At 50.3% G+C, this 22,943-nt stretch overlaps 1 protein-coding gene across 1 annotated transcript in view; it reads left to right on the top strand.

Moving 5' to 3' along the window:
* The window catches only part of LOC142302695 (MOB kinase activator 1A), a 79,629-nt gene that overhangs the window by 32,889 nt on the left and 23,797 nt on the right, over nucleotides 1–22,943 (top strand). The window contains exons 3-4 of the mRNA XM_075343803.1: nucleotides 3,017–3,110; nucleotides 6,941–7,074. Coding sequence (XP_075199918.1) covers nucleotides 3,017–3,110; nucleotides 6,941–7,074 — 228 coding nt within the window. The remainder of the gene's footprint in view (nucleotides 1–3,016; nucleotides 3,111–6,940; nucleotides 7,075–22,943) is intronic.

The raw sequence follows: 22,943 nt of genomic DNA, 5'->3' as shown, positions 1-22,943 counted from the left end.
AAGACGCCACGTGCGCACGTCTCCTGCATAATCTTCATAGATTATGCAGGGGACGCAGGACGCATGCAGTTACGCTGCGGTGCAGATCGCAGCGTAACTGCATGCAAATACGCAACGTGCGCACATAGCCTTATGCTAGTTTCACACTTGCGTTGAACGGCTTCCGTAGCATTGCGTTGTGTGACGGATGCAACGGATGCGTTGCATATAATGGCACAACGGATCGTACAAAACAACGGAAAGCTTTATTTTTTTTTTTTCTTCTTTACAGTTTTATCGGCAGCAGACTATTGTAAACGATCAGCTGAGCGCTCTCGCATGCCGGTGGCCGGGCGCTCAGCTGACCGTTCGGCCGCCAAGAGACCAAATAAAGTTTGTGATTAAAAAAAAAAAAGCATGCGCAGTGAAATCCTACGGATTGCGCTGCTCAAAAAAAGTTACATGCTGCGTTCTTTCCGCCCGACGCAGCATCAAAATAACGACGCTGCGTCGTCCAGTGGATGCAACGCTGACACTTGCGTTACAGTGCGTCGTCCATACAAGCCTATGGAGAATAGCGCAGTGCGTAAACGGGCTGCGCTATTCTCCATAGTGACAGAATGCGCTGAACGCAAGTGTGAAAGTACCCTTATACAGAGAGATGCGTCAGGGAAGGGCTGGATGCCCAGTTTTCTAATCTCACTTTAAAGGGTGGACCAGGACTGTTACGAACAGAGGCGGCTACCTGCCTGTTGTACCCGGTGCCGGCACAGAGATGTTATTGATCGCCCCTACCGGCAATTCAGCTGCGCCACATCAGCAGAGCAGCTCTTCTTCCGGGCTACTCTGGCGACGAGGCGCAGCTGCCGGTGTCGTGGTGATTGACAGCCGGCTTCCCACAGTGCTGCTCCATCTGCAGAGCGGAAAATAAGCCAGATGGGTGCCTGCACAACAGGCAGGTAGCTAGTAACTCCCTGCCTGTTAGTTTTTAGGCCCATAGTAAAGCAAAGTAAAGAAACAAAAAATAAGTATTTGACATCAGCTTTAATTATTGAGCCTATAGGTGAAGCATCCTTTCTTAATACAAGCACTAAGGCTATGTGCCCACGGGACTTTGTACCTGCAGATATATCCACAGGTACGTCCGCAGGTTTCCCGCAGCTGCTCCCCAGAATCCGCAGCTATTTTTAGCTGCAGTAGTACAGCGAAATAGCTGCGGTTAACCTGCGGACATTCATGCGGCTTACCTGTGGAAGTACCGGCCTCTATCTCCGTAGTGGAGAGGCGGGATTTCCTCAGGTAATTCCGGAGAAATAATTGACATGCAATTACGTGCAGCTGCAGGACATCCGCAGCATGGACACAGCACTTCCCATGTCCCATAGGATAACATGGGGAGTGTCTGTACATGCTGAAACCTGCGGATTTATCTGGAAAATCAGCGGAGTTTCTGCAGATAAATCCGCAGGTTTAATCTCCCGTGCGCACATAGCCTTATACTACTTTCCTTTTGTGCCTCCCCTGTTTCCTCATAGATTTACCTGCTCACAGCGTACACTGATGAATTTTGTTACTCCTTTAAAGGGAATCTGTCACCAGGTTTTTGCCACCTAATCTGAGAGCAGCATAATGCAGAGGCAGAGATCCTGATTCCAGCTATGTCACTTACTGGGATGCTTAGTAGTTTTGATAAAATCGCAGATTAATCAGCAGGAGATTATCATTACAGGACTACTTGGCGTGCTGCCAGGTAGTCCAGCATATTCATGAGCTCTGTGTAACTGCTAGATCCGCAGCATAGAAGCATTGCAATGACAGCAAGCAGCGCCATAAGTGACACATTGCTGGAATCAGGGTCTCTGTCTCTACAGTATGCTGCTCTCAGTAGGGGGAGCAAAAACCTGATGACAGATTCCCTTTAATGTCTCCTATTGTCTATATGTCCCCTCTGAATTGTAAAGTGCTGCAGAATATGTTGGTGCAATAATGATAAAAATTATTATAACTCACAGGTTACCACGGCTAAGGCTACTTTTACACTTGCGTTCAGCGCAGTCAGTCACTATGGAGAATAACGCAGTCCGTTAACGCACTGCACTAGTCTCCATAGACTTGTATGGACGACGCACTGTAACACAAGTGTCAGCGTTTCATCCGCTGGATTTTTGAGCAGCGAAAACCTTTACTTTTCACTGCGCATGCTGTTCTTCTCTTTTTTTTTTTTTTTTTTTTTTTTTTAAATCACAAACTTTATTTTATTTCTCGGTGGCCGAACGTTCAGCTGAGAGCTCGGCCGCCGGCATGTCAGGGCACTCAGCTGATCGCCCGGCCGCCGGCATGTTATAGCGCTCAGCTGAGCGCTCGTCCGCCGGCATGTGAGAGCGCTCGGCCGCCGGCTATTAAGAGCGATCAGCTGATCGTTCACAATAGTCGGCTGCCGGTACTGTAAAGAAGAAAAAATAAATAACGCTTTCCGTTATTTTGTACGATCCGTAGCATTGCGTTGTGCCACTATATGCAACGCATCTGTTGCATCCGTCACACAACGCAATGCTACGGAAGCCGTCCAACGCAAGTGTGAAACTAACCTAACAAGTAACAAAAAAATCTAAATGATTGTGACTTTTTGGGATGGGTTTGTCCCGGTGGCGGTTCCTTGTGGGTCACCAGGTCGTCCCTCTCACCGGCATTATTCTAGGATGTAGCGGCGGCATACATACAGCGATCTGTGGACTCTGGTCTGTATATTATGGTCATAGTCACAAATCTCCAGACTTCTCCAGTCTTCAGCAATCATTATGGGTAATACAGGCTCATCCGCCTGGCTCTGCTCGGTCTAGTAGAGAAGGTCCCATGTTGGGGACCATGATCTTGAGGTCTATGTTCAGACTTCGGACACATCTATTACAATATGTGCAGCCTCGAGGTATACTTGCATTAGTTGTAATTAGGAAGGATCGGCTGTGACCTGAATGACGTTTCCTTTTAGTCTCTTGTCAGGATTTGATGTCATTAATTCTTATTTCTTTCTCTTCAGCTGTGGATTTCTTCAATCAGATTAACATGCTGTATGGGACCATCACTGAATTCTGCACCGAGACCAGCTGCTCCGTGATGTCGGCCGGGCCCAGGTATGTCCCGGTATAACGATAGTAACGCAAGAAGTACAAATGCTGAACATCAGGACATACAGGCCACTACAGCCGGTGGAGGGGTTTCGTGGTTTGCTAGGTTTCTCACATTGTTGTGTTGTAGACCGATCATTCATTGAACTTTTTCGGCTTCTTCTTTCTCCGCTCCCTCCATTCAGCTGTATCTTGGCATGTACGTCTGTGTGATGTATTCTCCAGATGAACTTGGAGGAGTCGCGTCAGTTTCCGCTGCTCATCTTCCTCCTCCAGGTTACATGACATGACAGTATTCAGATGGAATGCAGAAAATGCATGGATAGCGGCGATGTTTAGTCCGTGCCTTCATGCGCCATGTGCTGACAACTGCTTCAATCTATTTCTCTACACTGGAGATGTCTCGGGAACCAAATACAGTGGAACCTTGGATTACGCGCATAATTGGTTCCGGGAGTGCGTGCTTATGTGCCCACTGGGACAGTGTCCTGCAGTTATATCCGCAGGACATTCCGCAGGAGCTCCCAGAAAACCGCACCACAACTTTTGTCTGTTTCCATGCTGCAGATATACAGCGGAATGTCCTGCAGATATGGTGCGGGCATTCTGCATTGAGGATACAGTACCATGGCTTCGGCACTGCATCCTCAATGCAGAACAAGTGCTGCAGTGATCGGGAGTTCATACTCGCCTCCATCACGCAGCACCTCGCTTTCCGGCGGCCGGGTCACTCTGTCAGCGTCTGCAGGAGAAGGTGGGCGGGTCTGAACTAGCTCCGGCTGTCACATGACCGGAGCTCGTGCAGGCCCCGCCCACCTCCTCCTTCCTGCTCCTGGATCCACCGCGCTCCACCGGAAGAAAGTAACTCCGGTATCTATCAAGACAGGTAAGTATATGGGACCCTGTGGAGAAATCTGCAGGAATAATTCACATGTTGCAGATTTTTCCGCAGGAAAATACCGCATTATTTCCGCTGCGAAACAAACCGCAGCATGGGCACAGCAGTCCCCAAATGCCATAGAAATGGCTGGACACTTGCTGTGCTGCAGATTTTTGAAAAATCCGCGGAATTTCCGTGAAAAAATCGCGGCAAATTCCGCGCATTTTCCGCAGCGTGGGCACATAGCTTTAAACCAAGTTACTCTTATATCAAAGTGAAATTTCCCATAGGAAATAATTGAAACACAGACAAATCGTTCCACAACCCAAGAATATTTACTGTATTTATACAAACTTATTGCAGTAATAGAATATATTGTTCTGTATTCATATGAAATTATTACAGTACACTAATACATAATACTGTACAGTAAAAAGCAGATAAAACACATTAAACTGTACGTTAGCTAACAGTAGAATTTTTTTCAATATGAAAGTACAATTCAGTATCCACAAATGCAAATTGATAGACATGCTATATAGTATATACTGTACTGTAGAAAGGCATACAGTATACAGTGCATATGGACAGGAAGTTACCTCCAGAGAGGGTCAGGGCGCGGTGACAGTACGGAACTGGAGGTGTGCGGTGAGTATTTGCTCTTATTGCAAAGCATTGCTCTTAAACCAAGTTACACATTTTTAGAAAGCTTTGCTTGTCTTGCAGAACGCTCTCAAGCCAATACAGTTGCACTGTACTGCTGTAATTCCTGAACTCCTCAGCCCCTGACTGAGTTCTTCCTGCCCGGCCTGGTCCTTCTGTAATTCTGACCTCGGTCATGGAGGAGTAATCTAGCACAGAAATGTTTCCCTGCCGCATTTACCTGAAACATGGCGGCCCTATGCTGCATTGTGTAATAGCAGCCAATGCGAGAAATGGTGTAAGCTTACTAGGGGCTGAAGGCATCGATCATATGCAGATAAAACTGTGGTCTCTACATCTGCGCTGAGGAAGCATCCAGGGAGTGTGTCTAAAAACATCTATTTGTTTTTGGGGTGACAAAGATATAGGTAAATTAGCACCTATGAAAATCACACTGGTACTGTAGATTTAGGCTTTGTGCGCTCTGGAAAATGGAATTTTCTCAAGAAAATTCCGCAGGCATTGAAAGATTACCGCACCGCGGTAAAAAACCGCGGCAAACCGCACCCAAAAACCGCATGCGGTTTGCTGCGGTATTTGCGGTATTGCCGTGGTTTTGTAGCGTGCGGGTTGGTACATGTGCTTTATTGCATTCAATGCAATAAAGCACATTGGGAAAAAAGTCATTTCATTCTGAGATAGACAGAGAAATAGACAGAGAGATAGCTAGATAAGAGTCCCTGTGAGCACACGCTGCATTTCTCCCGAGCGGTAATGTGAGTTCATATTACCGGCCGTGGGAAATGCCCTGTTGTTACCTCTGCTGTCTCGCTGCGAGGCTGCATTCAGTAGTGTGTCAGTCGCGGCTGGATGCAAGCATCGCAGGACATGGATTACGCCGGAGTGGTGTGTTTCGGGGGGGTTAATAAAATGGTGAACCAGGAGCTTTTTTGTGTTTTATTTAAATTAAAGGATTTTTCGGTGTTTTCACTTTACTTACGGGTTGATCATGTAAGCTGTCTCATAGACGCTGCCATGATCAAGCCTGGACTTAGTGGCGGCGATCCGCCGCCATTAACTCCTTACATTACCTTGATTGCCACCGCATCACTGCAACAAGAAGAACCAGGGACACTCCGGTACTGCCGCATAATGCATGCGACAGTCCCGGGGCAGCTGCAGCCGATATTCTCGGCTGAGGTAGGCGGGGGACATTAACCCTGCCCCTCGCCCTCCCCAGCCTGAGAATAACGGGCCGCCTCTGTGTTTACCTCGGCTGGACGGTAAAAATACAGCGGAGCCCACATGTTTACTTTTCTATATTTCCGTTTGCTTTCTATGTGTATCCTATATGTCTGTGTGTGAGTGCAATATGTTCTATGTATGTGTCTGTGATATGTGTTTACTCTCTGCTCCGCTTCCTCTTCCTGTCATAATGACATCACTTCCCTGCAAACCGCAGGCAAGCGATGTACATTACCGCAGGTAAACCGCGAAATACCGCAGGGAATAACGCAGGAAAACGCAATGAACCGCACAGAATTTGCTGCCTGCGTTATTCCCTGCGGGATTTCACGATTACATGGCAGTCAATGGAGTGAAATCCCACAACCTCTGCCTCCTGTGACCCCGCTTCACCACCACTGCTGCCCCCCTCCGCTAAGAGAACACCGGTGTATAAGACAGACCCCATTTTTCTTTTTTTGTACCTTAATTTTTTTTTTTTATGTCTAAATTTGGGGTGCATCTTATAATCAAAAAATATGGTATCTGTTTTCTTATGTTCAAAAAGAAATAATCCTCAGTCTGACGGCCATTTTTTGTGTTTAGTGGTGGTCCGTTGCCTGGAGCATCCTCATGTGATTCAGGGACATGTGGGACAGTTCACTAATGAAATTAATCAGAATTCTCGCAGCTATTGGGCCTATTGATGCTCCTTTGCAGCGCTGGGGTCCTTGGTTCAAATCCCACCATGCACATCATCTGTAAGGCGTTTGTGTGTTCTCCCCGTGTTTGTGTTGATTTCCTCCGGATTCTCCAGTTTCCTGCCATTCTCTAAAGACCTAATGAAAGGGAACTTAGGTTGTGAGCCTCAATGATGATGTATATAATGTGCTGAAGAATTAATGGGGCTATATAAGTGAGTAAAATGTATAATACCTAGATGCTTTTCTGACGTCTACCAAGATGCACCAAGTCTAATTCTACACCAAGGCCTCTGTGGTAACCCGGGCTTCTCTTTTGGCTGTCTGGTTGAACTTTGTGCCATTGCAATAGAAACCAGTTCATGATGCCATTATTCTATGTTTTACAGGTATGAATACCACTGGGCAGATGGCACAAACATAAAAAAGCCCATCAAGTGTTCTGCTCCCAAGTACATTGATTATCTGATGACCTGGGTCCAGGACCAGCTGGATGACGAGACTCTATTTCCCTCCAAGATCGGTGAGTAATCTGGAGAATGTGATTGATTGGCAGCCGTGTAGGTGATGAATCTAGTTTACATTTCTGGATCCCACAATATGTGGCGGTCATCCATTGTGCCAGTGCTGTAACCACTGCTGCCTTAGGTTATTGGGTTGGCATGTACAGAAGTAATGTCAAGCAGGGTTTTTGGGCAACCTGTCCCACCCGCCTACAACCTGTCCCACCCACCTAGTGCTCACAGGGGGACAGCAGTGCAGAGGCAGCTGCCGACACCTAGCCGGTATCGTGTGCAAGTCCCGGTACCCCCCCCCCCCGCCACCCGCCACCCTTCAAGATCGGACAACTTTGTTTTTGCTCATTTTATTTTTAATCTCTTTTTTTTAAAGTACCGTACCTTAGTTTTACTTTTTCAACATCTCAGCAGTGTGAGTGTTTATTTATTGCAAGATGAGTTGTAGTTTTTAAATGACTGTTTTGTGGGGGTTTTTTGTTTTTTTTTTAACCATATAATGGATCAAGAAATCAAGGTGAGGGATTTAAAAAAAAAAAAAAAATTCCATGAAATGGTTAAAAAAATCCAGAATTTTTCCTTTTTTTTTTTTTTTTTTTTTTTTCCTTTATTTGCAGAAGTCAGTGTGCTGTATTAAAAATAAGCTGTTGGCATTACTCTGTGCGCACGTTGCGTAGTGTCCATGATGAAAATCTGCAGCGATTTGGCAGTGCATGTGCGCTTCAAATCGCTGCAGAAACACTGCATAATGGATGCGGTGTGTCTGCAGAATGTGGATGCCGCTTTCATGCGCTCGGGATGCTGCCTCTCCCATAGACACAGTGGGAGCAGCATCCAAAGCACACGGAATAATTGACGTTACTTTTCTTTTATTTTTGATCCACCTATACACTTATTTATATAGTTTTTTGGGTTTTTTTATTTTTAGCTCCCCCTTCCCCCCCCCCTTAGGGGAGTTGAATGTGCAGTTGTTTGATCATATACTGCAATACTACAGTATTTTAGCGTACACTGCAATTGCCTCCTATAACGCCCACCTCATATGAGTGCCAAAATGGTAGTTATGGGGGGCCTTCAGTGGACCCCTGATTCCCATGGTAATTGATCAGCTGCCCGATAAATGCTTGAGGGGTTACAAGGGGAGTCTGCACACGAGCGCACTGGCAACCAGTACTACACAATAAATGACTGACAGCAGTATTTAAGCCAACCACACCAGCACCTATTAGTTGCTGACAGTGGAACACAGCCAGCATTTGCCCAATATTGTGCGGTCTCTGCTCCTAATCAAACACCCCACACCCGACACTTGACCTGTCACAGAATTACACTTGAGTGATTGTCACTGGGTGTTGGGCCCTTGGTCTTCCTGGGGGCTCACAGGGCACAGGATCCTGGCCCTCAGGACATCAGCGGGGAATCGCCACATTGGCACTTAACTGGTAAATGTAGCTTTTGGGGTGAATTGTTATTTTCCTTTCGTCACGACAGCACCCACGAGAGAGGGATCCGCCCCCTTCAGGACAGGAAACCTACAGATAAAAAAGGGGCAGTCCCCCTCCCTCATCAGTTGGTTTCCTGTCCTGCATGGAGAGGAACCTACAGTACCTGGGTCTGGTTGAGTCCGTGCGGTCTCCGTGGGAATGGCGGAGCTCTAGGTCCAGAAGCACGGTCGGTGGAGCTCCCCTCGTGGACTCCGTCCTCCGGTGCACCTCGTCCTCTTCCCCTTGGTTCGGCTTTGCCTCCGGGGTACTGACGCCTGCACTTGCGCACGCCTGGCTCTGTGGACGGCAGGGGGGGGCTCTGCCGCGTCGGCGCGCGCGCTCTCTGCTGCCGTGACCCGGAGGTGCACTGGAGCGCTTCCGGGGGAGTGGACCGGGCAGGTTCCTGGGAAACCCGTGGACCCCTCCTTCCTGAGCAGGACGCGGCGTGATCGGTGAGTTGCTGTCTGTGCACGGAGGCCGGCACCTCTCCCTGTGTCGCGGGCTGCGCCTTCCGACTGCACGGCGGGTGCGCTGTGTTCCGGGGCCGCGTCCACGCTCTGTCTCCTCGGCGGTGACCCGGCTGTGCACGGGGGATCGTTCCGGAGTCTCTGCCTGCGCTGGTCCGCGGTCGGTGTGTGGCTTCGGGCTGGGATCGGGCTTTGGAGCTGGATTCTGCCAAGCATGGCCGGGGTCCCTGGGGCCTTTGTGTTCACCTGGCCCCTGTATCCTCTGTGGTCTCCGGGCCCCTGTAAGGCCTCTGTGGACTCGCCTGGCTCCGGCCTCTGTGGGGCTCCTGTGGCCTCTGTGGACTCCTGGCCCTCGTGGCCTCTGTGGACTCCTGGCCCTCGTGGCCTCTGTGGACTCCTGGCCCTCGTGGCCTCTGTGGACTCCTGGCCCTCGTGGCCTCTGTGGACTCCTGGCCCTCGTGGCCTCTGTGGACTCTTGGCCCTCGTGGACTCCTGGCCCTCGTGGCCTCTCGGCTCCTGTGGACTCCTGGCTCCTGTGGGCTCTATGGACTCGTGGCCCCTGTGGGTTCCTGGCCCCCTGTGGGTTCCTGGCCTCTGTGGGTTCTTGGCCCCTGTGGCCTCTGTGACCTCCTGGTCCCTGTGGCCTCCGGGCCCCTGTGCATGCTGTATGTCCTGGCCCATGTGGCCTGTGTGTTTTTTCAAGCCTCTGGGCCTCCTGGCCTCTGGGCCTCCTGGCCTCTGTTGGACTCGGGGCCTCCTGGTCTCTGTGGCCTCTGTGACCTCTGGCCCTCCTAACCTCTGGTCTCGGGTCCTCCTGGCCTCTGGCCCTCCCGGCCTCTGAGCCTCCTGGCCTTTGCGCCATCTGAGGTTGGGTCTCGGGGCCTCCTGGTCCCTGTTCCTCCTGGCCTCGGGCCTCTGTGTTTCTCGGCCTCGTGCTTCCTGGCTTGTGCCTCTGTTCCTCTGTGCTGCCTGCCCTTGGTCCTTTGTGCCTCATGGCCTTGGCCCTCTGTGCTGCCTGCCCTTAGTGCCTCCTGGCCTGGGACCGCTGTGCCTCCTGGCCTCGGGCCGCTGTGCCTCCTGGCCTCGGGCCGCTGTGCCTCCTGGCCTCGGGCCGCTGTGCCTCCTGGCCTCGGGCCGCTGTGCCTCCTGGCCTCGGGCCGCTGTGCCTCCTGGCCTCGGGCCGCTGTGCCTCCTGGCCTCGGGCCGCTGTGCCTCCTGGCCTCGGGCCGCTGTGCCTCCTGGCCTCGGGCCGCTGTGCCTCCTGGCCTCGGGCCGCTGTGCCTCCTTGCCTCGGGCCGCTGTGCCTCCTGGCCTCGGGCCGCTGTGCCTCCTGGCCTCGGGCCGCTGTGCCTCCTGGCCTCGGGCCGCTGTGCCTCCTGGCCTCGGGCCGCTGTGCCTCCTGGCCTCGGGCCGCTGTGCCTCCTGGCCTCGGGCCGCTGTGCCTCCTGGCCTCGGGCCGCTGTGCCTCCTGGCCTCGGGCCGCTGTGCCTCCTGGCCTCGGGCCGCTGTGCCTCCTGGCCTCGGGCCGCTGTGCCTCCTGGCCTCGGGCCGCTGTGCCTCCTGGCCTCGGGCCGCTGTGCCTCCTGGCCTCGGGCCGCTGTGCCTCCTGGCCTCGGGCCGCTGTGCCTCCTGGCCTCGGGCCGCTGTGCCTCCTGGCCTCGGGCCGCTGTGCCTCCTGGCCTCGGGCCGCTGTGCCTTCTTAGCCTCGGGTCTGTGTACCTCGGTGCCTCTGGCCTCTCGGGTTCCTGGTCTGTGTGCCTTCCGGGCCTCTGTGCGCCTTCCGGGCCTCTGTGCGCCTTCCGGGCCTCTGTGCGCCTTCCGGGCCTCTGTGCGCCTTCCGGGCCTCTGTGCGCCTTCCGGGCCTCTGTGCGCCTTCCGGGCCTCTGTGCGCCTTCCGGGCCTCTGTGCGCCTTCCGGGCCGTTTGGCCTCTGGGCCCTCCTGCCTTGCGCCTCCCTGGCCTTCCGCCTGGCCTGGCGCCTTGGGCTTCCTGCTTCGCCTCTGCGTCTCTTCTCCTCCTCGTCCGTTACGGTGCTGTCTCTTGGTCGCCCTTGCTTCTGCGGGGCGTGTTCGCGCCTGTCCGGCCCTGTCCGTTGGTCCTTCCTGCCTTGGTCGCTAGGTCGGCCCCTTGGCGGCGGGGTTGGTCTTTGTTTTTTGTTTTGTCTTTCAGGATTCCGGCTGTGGTCCTCGCGTGGCGTGACGTCCCTTGTCCCGATGGCTGTGGGATGCTGTTCCCCTATCGTCTGTGGTGCAGCGGGTTCCCCTGGCCTCCTCGGTGTCGGATCCTTCTCCTGGGCGGTTGCCTCCTCCTTGGATGGATGTGGCCTGTGTCTCCTTCGATGGTATTGTACGGCTGTGTCCTGATCCTCTCCGTCCGCCTTTCCGGGCTCTGCCGGCTAGCCTTTGTTCTTCCGCTGTCTTCCGTTGGAGGCTTGGCCCTTCGCGCGTTTTTTTCCCACCCTCTGACTGTATTCTCTCTAAGTCTCTCGTGGGTGCTGTCGTGACGAAAGGAAAAGGTTACATTACTTACCGGTAATGGGATTTTCCTGAGTCCACGACAGCACCCTTTCCACCCCTGCCCTTTCTTGTTTGTTTTTTCACCATTTGGTGTCCTGGGGTCTGGCTCTTTTGTGTATTCATTCATTGGCGGTTCCTCTCCCGGTTCTCTGCAACCAACTAATGAGGGAGGGGGACTGCCCCTTTTTTATCTGTAGGTTTCCTGTCCTGAAGGGGGCAGATCCCTCTCTCGTGGGTGCTGTCGTGGACTCGGGAAAATCCCATTACCAGTAAGTAATGTAACCTTTTCACCTGAGATTTCACTTTAAAATCCATCCCCCTCCATGTTCCCGTGCACAGATGTCAGCTTTCCTCGTATCAGTATTTTATGACTGTTTATAGTGCCAGGCAGTCACAACCCCGGTGCCATCCATCTTCCCACACAGTTAATGATTGCCGGTTTATTGTCTGCTCCCCTGATGGCGTGGTCCACACTTCCCGTTTGCGGTGTCAGTGGCCTCTGCTGATAATTGTACGGTGCGTCGTGCTCCTAAATGCAAACATTATAAGAGGACACTTCCTATTATTCACACGTACAGACCGAACTCGTGGACCATAATGATAAATGCAGGATATGGATGTCCCGGACCCGTGATGTTACTTCAGAGCTGACATTACTGACTTGTTTCTAATGATACAAGACCCAAGCCTCAGGCTGTGCCGTCAGGTGGGGTCATCCTCAGACCAGCCCTGGACGCTGCACACCGGGCCTGTAAAAGGGTTCTGTACTGGGACAGGAAAACTGCAAGATTGCCGGGCACCGCCGGTGCGATCCACTGACCCTGCGTTGTAGAACCCAATGTTTCAGCACACAGAGCCTCACCTGACGTGCTCAAACATGGCTGCTACAAAACAGTAATGGCTATGCCGTGATTCTGGGGGGGAGCGGATCTACACAGAGACCCCAGTGGTGCTGCAGATAAAGCCATCCCTTCTTATAAGTAAGGATGTTGTGAGTCTTTATATCAATTACCTGCCCACAAAGTCAACTGCACTGGTCTTATGTTACCATATTCTACAGGCACCCATACACATAATTCATCTGAACTATCTATCTCCCCTTACTTTCCCACACCAGGCTCCTCTGGCGGATTATTTCCTGGGGAACAAATTGATCAGTCATTGGAAATCCGACAGGTCAGATCCTTCTCTTCCCTGTACATTGATGTCTGCATCCTCACTCAGTGGACAGTCAGGAGGCCCCATACACATTAGACCAGGGGTCTCAAACTCGGCTGGATGCATGGGGCGCACATACAAAAAAAATTATTTGGGTAGGGCCGCATTCTTTGCAGGGGCAAGTGACATTTTAGTGATTCTATATATTTTCTTCTATCCCCCTTTGGATCACTTTTTGTGAACATTTTTTACTTTTTTTATTAAAACAAACCTGCACTTTTTTGTTACATTTATATGTAAAAAAAAAAAAAGCATTTTTAATGGAAAAAACTTTTTCTTTTTTTTGCGCCCATCCTTGTAGCGTTGCGCCCATCCTTGTAGCGTTGCGCCCATCCTTGTAGCGTTGCGCCCATCCTTGTAGCGTTGCGCCCAGTGGTAATGTGCCTTTCCTTGTGCCCATCCTTGTAGCATTGTGCCCATCCTTGTGTCCAGTAGTAATGTGCCCAAGTAGAAATGTCTCCAGTCCTCATCCTAATTCCTTATTATGCCGTTCTTGACATACACAAAAAAAAGATTCTTCTCACCTTTCCTCCGTTGCCTTTTTCTCTTAACTGCTTGTTGTGGCCTCCAGACCCATAGACCCCATGACGATTGCGTTACTATGGAGGGGGCGGGCGGGGGCAGGGTTTTACTACACTGGATTCATTTGCGGCGCAGCATGCGCTAGGAGCTCTCTACCAATCACAGGCACGCAGCTGACTTCATACAGTGATGTTACCTGCTTGATATGCAGAGAGCCCCTATACGTGCGCTGTGCCGCAAATGAATCAAGTGTAGTAAAGTCCCGCCGGTGTCCGCCCGCTGCATAGTAACACTATCATCATTGGGTCTGCGGGAACTCTGGCCGCAACAAGTAGCCTCAGGGGCCGCATGCGGCCCACGTGTTTGAGACCTCTACATTAGACTGTTGGCTGATATTGGGGAGTTTGGACTACTTTAGTCTAATCTGTGTAAGGACTTTTAAACTAAAACTGGGCAAACTTTCCATTTATCTAATGTGTGTGGAGCCTCCCTCGATAGATTTGGAAAGATTAGGATTGGACAGATTGATTTCCTCTGCCTGATCCTTGTATTCTCTGGGAGATGTGCCACTGCTGGAGCGATCTATCAACAGCATACTCCCTTATTTCTACTGATAACCCATTTGGCAGAGCCCCGTGTGCCGATGTATGTAATGTGGAAGTCCAAGTGATGTGTGCCGCTCTTGGCTTTGTCCCAGACATCTGCCGTTATTCTAACACTTGTGCATTATTATATTGAAAGGGAACCTGTCATCAGAAATTTGTCTTTCAACCTAAATGTTTCCCCCTCTGCAGCTCGTGGGCTGCATTCTAGTGAGGTTTCTATACTTTGTGCCCCCTTTTAAACCAAAATAAATACTTTATAAAACTGTACCTTTTCGGTTTGAAAATCTTGTAAATCGTCCATGGGGGCGGGCCGTGTGGCGTCCGTTGCTGTATCTTACGCCGTCCCCCATGCTCCAAATCATCCCTCAGGACACCACCCACTGCGCCCGAGGTCCCGTGCACGCCGGGACACCTGGTGACGTGGTCACATGCACGAGAGTATGGGCGGCGCTGTGATTGTATCGCAAGTGCGCGCCCATACTCTCGTGCCCGCCCTTTCCCCACTGCCTATAAATAGCAGAAACTGCAGTGTGAATACTGACTTGAAAAATCCAATAGCTATATGCAAGAGTGAATATGTGAAAAATGGAATCTGCATTACTGCCATGAACATATGAATCATGTCAGTATTCACACAGCAGTTTCTGCTATTTCATGTATTCCCCTTACATAGTCACTGGTGTGCATACCTTATCTCCCCATAGTGATGTTTTTTAGGTTTTTGCACCCAGTTTGGACTTAGAATGGTGTTCCAAACGTTATTCCTTATTGTTAGCAGTTTTTCGTTTGTGAACCCTCCCCAACCACACCTATTGCCAATCCATATCATACGCATAAATAGCCAGGGTCTCAGCTTCCCATACACGGTAAGTTTTTAACTGCATGAGAGGACACACACAAGCTAGGGACCCCAACGTAAAGTATTTCTCTACGTTGGGGTCCCTAGCTTGTGTGTGTCCTCTCATGCAGTTAAAAACTTACCGTGTATGGGAAGCTGAGACCCTGGCTATGTATGCGTATTTTATGGATTGGCAATAGGTGTGGTGGGGAGGGTTCACAAACGAAAAACTGCTAACAATAAGGAATAACGTTTGGAACACCATTCTAAGTCCGAACTGGGTGCAAAAACCTAAAAAACATCACTATGGGGAGATAAGGTATGCACACCAGTGACTATGTAAGGGGAATACATGAAATAGCAGAAACTGCTGTGTGAATACTGACATGATTCATATGTTCATGGCAGTAATGCAGATTCCATTTTTCACATTTTCACTCTTGCATATAGCTATTGGATTTTTCAAGTCAGTATTCACACAGCAGTTTCTGCTATTCCATGTATTCCCCTTACATAGTCACTGGTGTGCATACCTTATCTCCCCATAGTGATGTTTTTTAGGTTTTTGCACCCAGTTCAGACTTAGAATGGTGTTCCAAACGTTATTCCTTATTTGGTTTTAGATAAGTCTCATGTTTACACCGAGCATCAAATTCCTGTGGTGTGTGCTGGCCAAAAGTATTTGCACCCCTGCAATTCTGTCAGATAATACTCAGTTTCTTCCTGAAAATGATTGCAATCACAAATTTTATTATCTTCATTTATTTTGCTTGCAATGAAAAAACACAAGAGAATGAAACAAAAACAAATCCTTGATCATTTCACAAAAAACTACAAAAAATGGGCCAGACAAAAGTTTTGGCACCCTTAGCCTAATACTTGGTTGCACAACCTTTAGCCAAAATAACTGCTAACAACCGCTTCCGGTAACCATCAATGAGTTTCTTACAATGCTCTCCTGGAATTTTAGACCATTCTTCTTTGGCAAACTGCTCCAGGTCCCTGAGATTTGAAGGTGCCTTCTCCAAACTGCCATTTTCAGATCTCTCCACAGGTGTTCTGTGGGATTCAGGTCTGGACTCATTGCTGGCCCCTTTAGTAGTCTCCACTGCTTTCTATCAAACCATTTTCCAGCGCTTTTTGAAGTGTGTTTTGGGTCATTGTCCTGCTGGAAGACCCATGACCTCTGAGGGAGACCCAGCTTTCTCACACTGGGCCCTACATTATGCTGCAAAATTTGTTGGTAGTCTTTTTTTTTTTTTTCTTTGAATACCTCTTCTTCTTTTTTTTTTTTTCCCCTGTAAACTCTGATGGATTTTCCCAAAAAGCTCTACTTTTGTCTCATCTGACCAGAGAACATTCTTCCAAAACGTTTTAGGTATTCTCAGGTAAGTTTTGGCAAACTCCAGCCTGGCTTTATGTCTCGGGGTAAGAAGTGGGGTCTTCCTGGGTATCCTACCATACAGTCCCTTTTCATTCAGACGCCGACGGATAGTACGGGTTGACACTGTTGTACCCTCGGACTGCAGGGCAGCTTGAACTTGTTTGGATGTTAGTCGAGGTTCTTTATCCACCATCCACACAATCTTGTGTTGAAATCTCTCGTCAATTTTTCTTTTCCTTCCACATCTAGGGAGGTTAGCCACAGTGCCATGGGCTTTACACTTCTTTGACACTGCGCACCGTAGACACAGGAACTTTCAGGTCTTTGGAGATGGACTTGTAGCCTTGAGATTGCTCATGCTTCCTCACAATTTGGATTCTCAAGTCCTCACAGTTCTTTGGTCTTCTTTCTTTTCTCCATGCTCAATGTGGTACACACAAGGACACAGGACAGAGGTTGAGTCAACTTTAATCCATGTCAACTGGCTGCAAGTGTGATTTAGTTATTGCCAACACCTGTTAGGTGCCACAGGTAAGTTACAGGAGCTGTTATTACACAAATTAGAGAAGCATCACATGATTTTTCAAACAGTGCCAATACTTTTGTCCACCCCCTTTTTTATGTTTGGTGTGGAATTATATCCAATTTGGCTTTATGATATAATTTAATTTGTCTTCAATAAAATAAAAATAAGATATCAGAATTTGTGATTGCAATCATTTTCAAGAAGCAACTGAGTATTATCTGACAGAATTGCAGGGGTGCCAATACTTTATAATTTACATACACAGTGTGGACTGAGGAGTGGGCATGCGAGCTATTCTGGTTCTTCTTTTACATCCTCCGTCTCATTTCTGACCTTTGCCCCCGATGTCACGCGCTGTCTCTGGGCATCAGCCGGCTGTTTTACAATTGTGGACACGCAGCCGCCCGACCTCACATTGTGATATGTGCACAGCAAAGATCAGCACCAAATGGGCCCGACAGCTGGCAGCTGTTGTTGTTTCAGTCAGTGGTGGTTGCTGATCAGCGTGGTCACGGTAAGAGGAGAGCCTGGGACAGTGCTGCGGTTTGCAGAATACGGCGACTGCTATTAACCCCTTCCCGACACCCGCCATGCACGTATGAGATCTGTTGCGGGTGTACGGCTCGCGCTCAGCAGCTGCAATATCTGCATCTGTATTTTGCAGCAGTCATCTACATGCCCAGCAGCTAAGCTCCAGTTGCAGCTGTTAACCCTTTGAATGTTGCTGTCAATTTCTGACACTGGCAGTTCAGGAATGGGATCCCAGAGGTATGCTATTTTGGCATGCCGCATCTGGAAAAGGCTAAGCTATCAAAATAGAATATTATGTAACCCATGTGGTAAATGCCGTAAAGCAAAAAATAAAAGCACTAGAATTGCTGGGCTGGGAAGGTCATCCAACCTCCGCTCAACCTCCCCCCACCCACTCAACCTCCTACATGGCTCTATCCACTGAAAAATAAAGTTACACATATGAGAAAATTGACACAACAATTTTCAGTTTAGTTTTGCCATATTTGTATGTTTTTACACCATTTCGCTGCATTTGGGAGGGTTTTTTTCTGTTTTTCAGTGCATGCTGTAGTAAAATAAATAGTTCTCATTCTACACTAACCTCACCCCCTTCCCCCCCCCCTCCAAAAAAGACAAAAAAACCCTCAATGGTTATGTAATTGGATGAATAAAAGTTATGACTGTTGAGAGAAGAGGAGGAAGAAAGGGAGCAAAAGCTAAAATTGTCTGAGATGGGAAAGGGTTAAATATAAGCAGTGGCTCAGTGGTTAGCACTGCAGTCTTGCAGTGATGGGGTCCTGGGTTCCCACCAAGGACATCTGCAAGGAGTTTGTTCTCCCCGTGTTTGCATGGGTTTCCTCCGGGTTCTCTGGTTTCTTCCCACACCCCAAACATATACTGATGGGGAATTTACATTTTGAGCTCCAATGGGGACAGTGATAGCAATGTATGTAAAGTGCTGTGGAATTAATGGCACTATATAAATAAATATTAATTACTGAATCTACCTTACTTCCGGCCCTGGGTGCAGCGACAGGAGGCAGCTGTGAAGTCCTGTGATGGCTACAGGCCAGATGGAGACATTTCTCTTGACAATTCATATGCTCATCAGCTGATATAAGGGATGAGTGTGCGGTGAGGGAAATTCTAGATGGTGATAAGTGACTAATAGGAGTCCAGTCTCATGGTAAATTACATCCATATATATTATTATTTACATACTCTGCAATCTGAAAAATTCTGTAGTACACTGGAACCTTGCTTAACGAGAACAATCTGTTCTGGGACTGTGCTTGTTAACCAAGTTACTCGTTCAGCAAAGCAAGATTTCCCATAGGAAATCATTGCAATGCAGACAATTCGTTCCACAACTTGTTAAATGTCCCAATCCTGGTCCCCTATTATGCCATTCCAAACACGCACAAGCACGCACACAACCATATATGCTCACTTCACCTTCCGTTCCATCACCAGTCACCTGGGACTTGCTGGTCTCCGGTACGGGCTGTGTATCGGGTTACCATAACTACGAGGGAGGAACTTCCGCGGGCAGAGCGCTGACTTCAAAGGCAGAGCCACTTGCCTCTGATTGGCCAGCGCGCTGCCTTTGAGTAGCGGTGACAGGAACCAGGAAGTTCCTGCTTCGTCGCTATGAATGCCGATGCACGGAGCGGAGCGGGGAACTACAGGACCCAGGAGGCCGGTGATAAAACGGAAGATACACATATTATATGCTCACCTTACCTTCCGTTCCACCGCCGGCCTCATGGTACTTGTAGTTCACCGCGAGGGCGTCGCGATGTACCCAGGAACTACAAGAACCATGAGACCGGCAGTGGAACTGAAGGTAAGGTGAGCATAATACTGTATGTGCGTTCGTGTGTGTTTGTGCGTACATGTGTGTTTGTGTGGACTGCAAGTGCGGGATAGAGCGCGGTGGATGTACGAACCCGGACATTTGTGCGGTGAGGATTTTGCAAAGCTTTCTCGTAAACCAGGTTACAAATTTACAGAAAGCTTTGCTCGTTAAGCGAAATTCTCGTTAAGTGGGTTACTCATTAAGCGAGGTTCCACTGTAGTTTGATCCCAGCAGACATGGTGTGGAGATCTGGCCACTGAGCCCGGACTATAGGCAGTCTCGCCATGTATTGTACAGATTTTTCAGCTTGTGTTGTGTGCACTGGAGACAGTCTGATCACTACAGCCTGGATTATCATGTAGAGATCTCTAAGGTTAAAGTGAACCTGTCAGGTCCAATATGCACCCAGACCCACAAGCAGTTCTGGTTTGCATATGTCCCTGTATACACTAGCATAGATAGATCTTTAGAAAAAGTATTTCTAAAGATCTTTTATCATATGCTAATGAGTGCAGGACTAGTCCCCTGGGCGTTGGTTCCCCGGCTAGTCGGCCCCATTAGCATGTTAGTCAGTTTGAATCCAGGACACGTACACCCGGCTTCATAGTGCGCATGACCCAAACTCAGGGGTCATGCGCAATGAGCTGAAATCCAGCGTCTGACATGATGGCAGCGGAGAGGGGAGTGAGATCATCCTGTGACACTGCGTATTCATTAGCATGATAGTACAACCACAGGGGCATAATAACATGCTAATGGAGCCGAATAGCCAGGGGAACTAACGCCCAGGGGACTAGTCCCTCGCACATTATACAGTAAAAGATCTTTTGAAATACTTTTTTCCCCTCACCCATGACAGCACCACGTGAGAGAGGGATCCGCCCAGCAAGGACAGGAAACCATTCTGAATAAAAGGGCGGTACTTCTCCCCTTCGTCAGTTGGTTTCCTGTCCTTGATGGGAGACCCCTGTTCTGAAAACCGGCGGTAAAGAAAAAGAAGAAGAAAAAGAAAAGAAAAGACGCCTACTTACCCAGCCCCGTCCGGTGTCTGGAAGAGCAGGGTGAGTCCTGTAGCACCGTTCTTCGGGGCTGGAAGCGCCGTCCACCTGCCCTGGGGGGTCCTGGTGTCCGTGCGGGAGCAGGCGGCAGGTACCGCTCGGGGGCTCCGGGTCCGCCGCTCATTTCCCCCCGCTCTGCGCTCCATGCTGCCTGGAACTTCCGGGTGCGCGCACACGCGACGGGCACGCTGGGAGATGGAGGCGGGCCTTCCGATGACGTCACCGGATGAAGATGGCGGCGCCCATACAACGATACGGCGCATGCGGCCCGCCATTCCAGTAGTTAGGTACTCCTGGCCGTGCACCATGGGGAGCGTGGAGAGCGGGGAGGAGCCTCACCTGGGACCGGAAGGCGGAGGATTGGTGTCAAAACGACTCTTCTGGCGCTGTCAGGGGCTGGTGCCTGGGCTCTGCAATGGACACGGATGAGCAGCAGCGCTCTCCCGTGCGTCGTCAGCAGGGCAGGAAAACTGATGACCGGAGTGACACTGGTCGGACGGGCCGTGGCAGCCATGACAGCAGATCCTCCCATGACTCTACAGCTCCGGTGAGACCTGTGGATGTTCCGAAGCAGCCTTCAAAACCGGTACCCTTCATTCCTATGGTGGTGAGTGGATCTTCGTGAATGTCATTATACTCATGGCTCCCTTGCCTGCTTGTCTACCCTTCTTAGGCCCCTAAGAAATCCACGTCCAAAAAGAAGCATAAGGAATGCCCCCTATGCAGGGAACCCCTCTCAGAGGAGTGGCGCAAGCCATTGTGTCAGGGGTGTATCCGTCGCACAATTGCGGAGGAATCTCCGGGACTCTCGGCGGACGTCCGTTCGGCTATCCGCTCAGAGGTACAGGACTCCATGAAGGCTTTCTTAAAAAAAGAAATCGAAACCTGTAGACTCTGCCCCTTCTTCCTACTCCTCCTCCGGTACGGCCTCAGACTCAGACTCCTCGTTCTCGGAGGGTGATATGGGAGGCAGACCGTGTTTTTCCATTGAAGATGTTGGGTCCCTGGTCAAATCAGTCAGGGCTACTATGGGGTTGACTGAGGAGAAGTCCTCTAGATCCCTGGAGGATGTGATGTTTGGAGGTCTGGAAGATAGGAAGAAGCGTACCTTTCCGGTCAACAACAAAATTGAGGCACTTATTCAGAAGGAGTGGAAGCGTCCGGACAAAACGGGCTCTCTCCCCTCCTCCTCCAAGCGGAAATATCCCTTTGCTGAGGACGTAGCGGCCATATGGGACAAGGCACCCCGGATCGATGCGGCCGTTGCGAAGTCCTCTCGGCGAGGAGGCATTCCCCAAGAGGACTCGGGTACATTGAAAGATCCCCTGGACAAAAAAGAGGATGTCATTCTTAAGCATCTATGGGAGACATCTGCGGGGAGCTTGAGGCCGGCCATCGCAAATACCTGTACAGCCCGTTCTCTCATGATCTGGCTCCAACAGGTTGAGGATCAGTTGCGGGATAACACCTCCCGTGACAAGATCCTGTCAAAATTTCCGCTTCTCCAGGGGGCTGCAGCCTTTTTGGCAGATTCCTCAGCGGATGTTATTAGGCTGGGAGCTCGTTCTGCGGGCTTGTCTAATCAGGCCAGACGGGCGTTATGGCTGAAGGGCTGTCCGGGAGATCTGCAATCCAAACACAGATTGTGTGCGGTGCCCTGTGATGGTCGCCTGCTTTTTGGGAAACAGCTGGAGGATGTGCTGGACAAAGCGTCAGAGGGCAAAAGGTCCTTCCCGAGATTCCACTCTGGTTCATTCCGTCCCTTTCGGAGGCAGAGATTCTCCAAAGGCAGACCCCCGGATAATCGGCGGTGGGAGCAAAGACCAAAGCGGGACTCCGGCTTCATGTTCGGGGGCGCCCCAGCCGCCTCAAAGAAGTCTGCCCAGTGACGCCAGGCTGCCGGTCGGAGGACGCCTTTCTCGCTTTCTGGAGCGCTGGGAAAGCATTTCCTCCAACGCCTACGTTCGATCCATTGTCAGAGACGGTCTCCAGTTCCAATTTCTACTTCGGCCACCACAGCGTTTCGTCATCACTCCTCTTCGGGGGTCACGGTCGGAGCAGCATGCTCTAGAATCGGAAATTCGGATGTTGATTGGGAAGGCAGTCCTGTGCGAGGTGCCCGTGGCAGAAAGGGGAAAGGAGTTCTATTCCCCCCTCTTTCTTGTAGGAAAGCCGGACGGTTCCTTCCGTACGATAATAAACCTCAGACGTCTCAACCAGTTTTTCCAGCATTTCCCGTTCAAGATGGAGTCTGTTCAGTCGGCCATAAAGCTGCTGTTCCGCAACTGTTATATGGCGGTGATAGACTTGAAGGACGCCTATTACCATGTCCCTATCCATCCTCATTCTCAGCAGTTCCTGCGAGTGGCGGTTTCCATCAACAACTTGGTCAGTCATTTTCAGTTCCGAGCCCTCCCCTTCGGGCTCTCTATCGCCCCCAGGATTTTTATGAAAATAGTGGCAGAGATGACGGCTCTTCTACGGATACGGAATCTTCTGGTGGTTCCTTACCTGGACGACTTCCTGGTGATTGGGAACTCCAAGCAACAATGTGCGGCTCATCTCCAATACCTTCAACAATCTCTACAGGACCTGGGTTGGATGGTGAACTACGAGAAGTCCCGGATGGACCCGGTCACTGTTCAATCATTTCTAGGTCTCACTCTCAACTCGGTGTGTCAGCAGTGCCTTTTGCCAGCAGACAAGATTCGGAGGGTTTCAGCCTTGGCCCGGCAGGCGATCCACCATCCCAGGATGTCTCTGAGGCAGGCTATGTCCTTGCTGGGTACTCTGACATCTTGCTTCCCGGCGGTCCCATGGAGTCGGGTCCACTCCAGGGCTCTCCAGTGGCAGGTTCTGTATGCCCAGAGAGCATTAAACGATTGTTTG

Source organism: Anomaloglossus baeobatrachus, chromosome 4 (assembly GCF_048569485.1).
Source record: "Anomaloglossus baeobatrachus isolate aAnoBae1 chromosome 4, aAnoBae1.hap1, whole genome shotgun sequence".
In the NCBI taxonomy this organism is placed as follows: Eukaryota; Metazoa; Chordata; class Amphibia; order Anura; family Aromobatidae; genus Anomaloglossus; species Anomaloglossus baeobatrachus.
The sequence above is the reverse complement of the archived record's forward strand: the minus strand, read 5'-3'. Positions and strand labels throughout refer to the sequence as shown.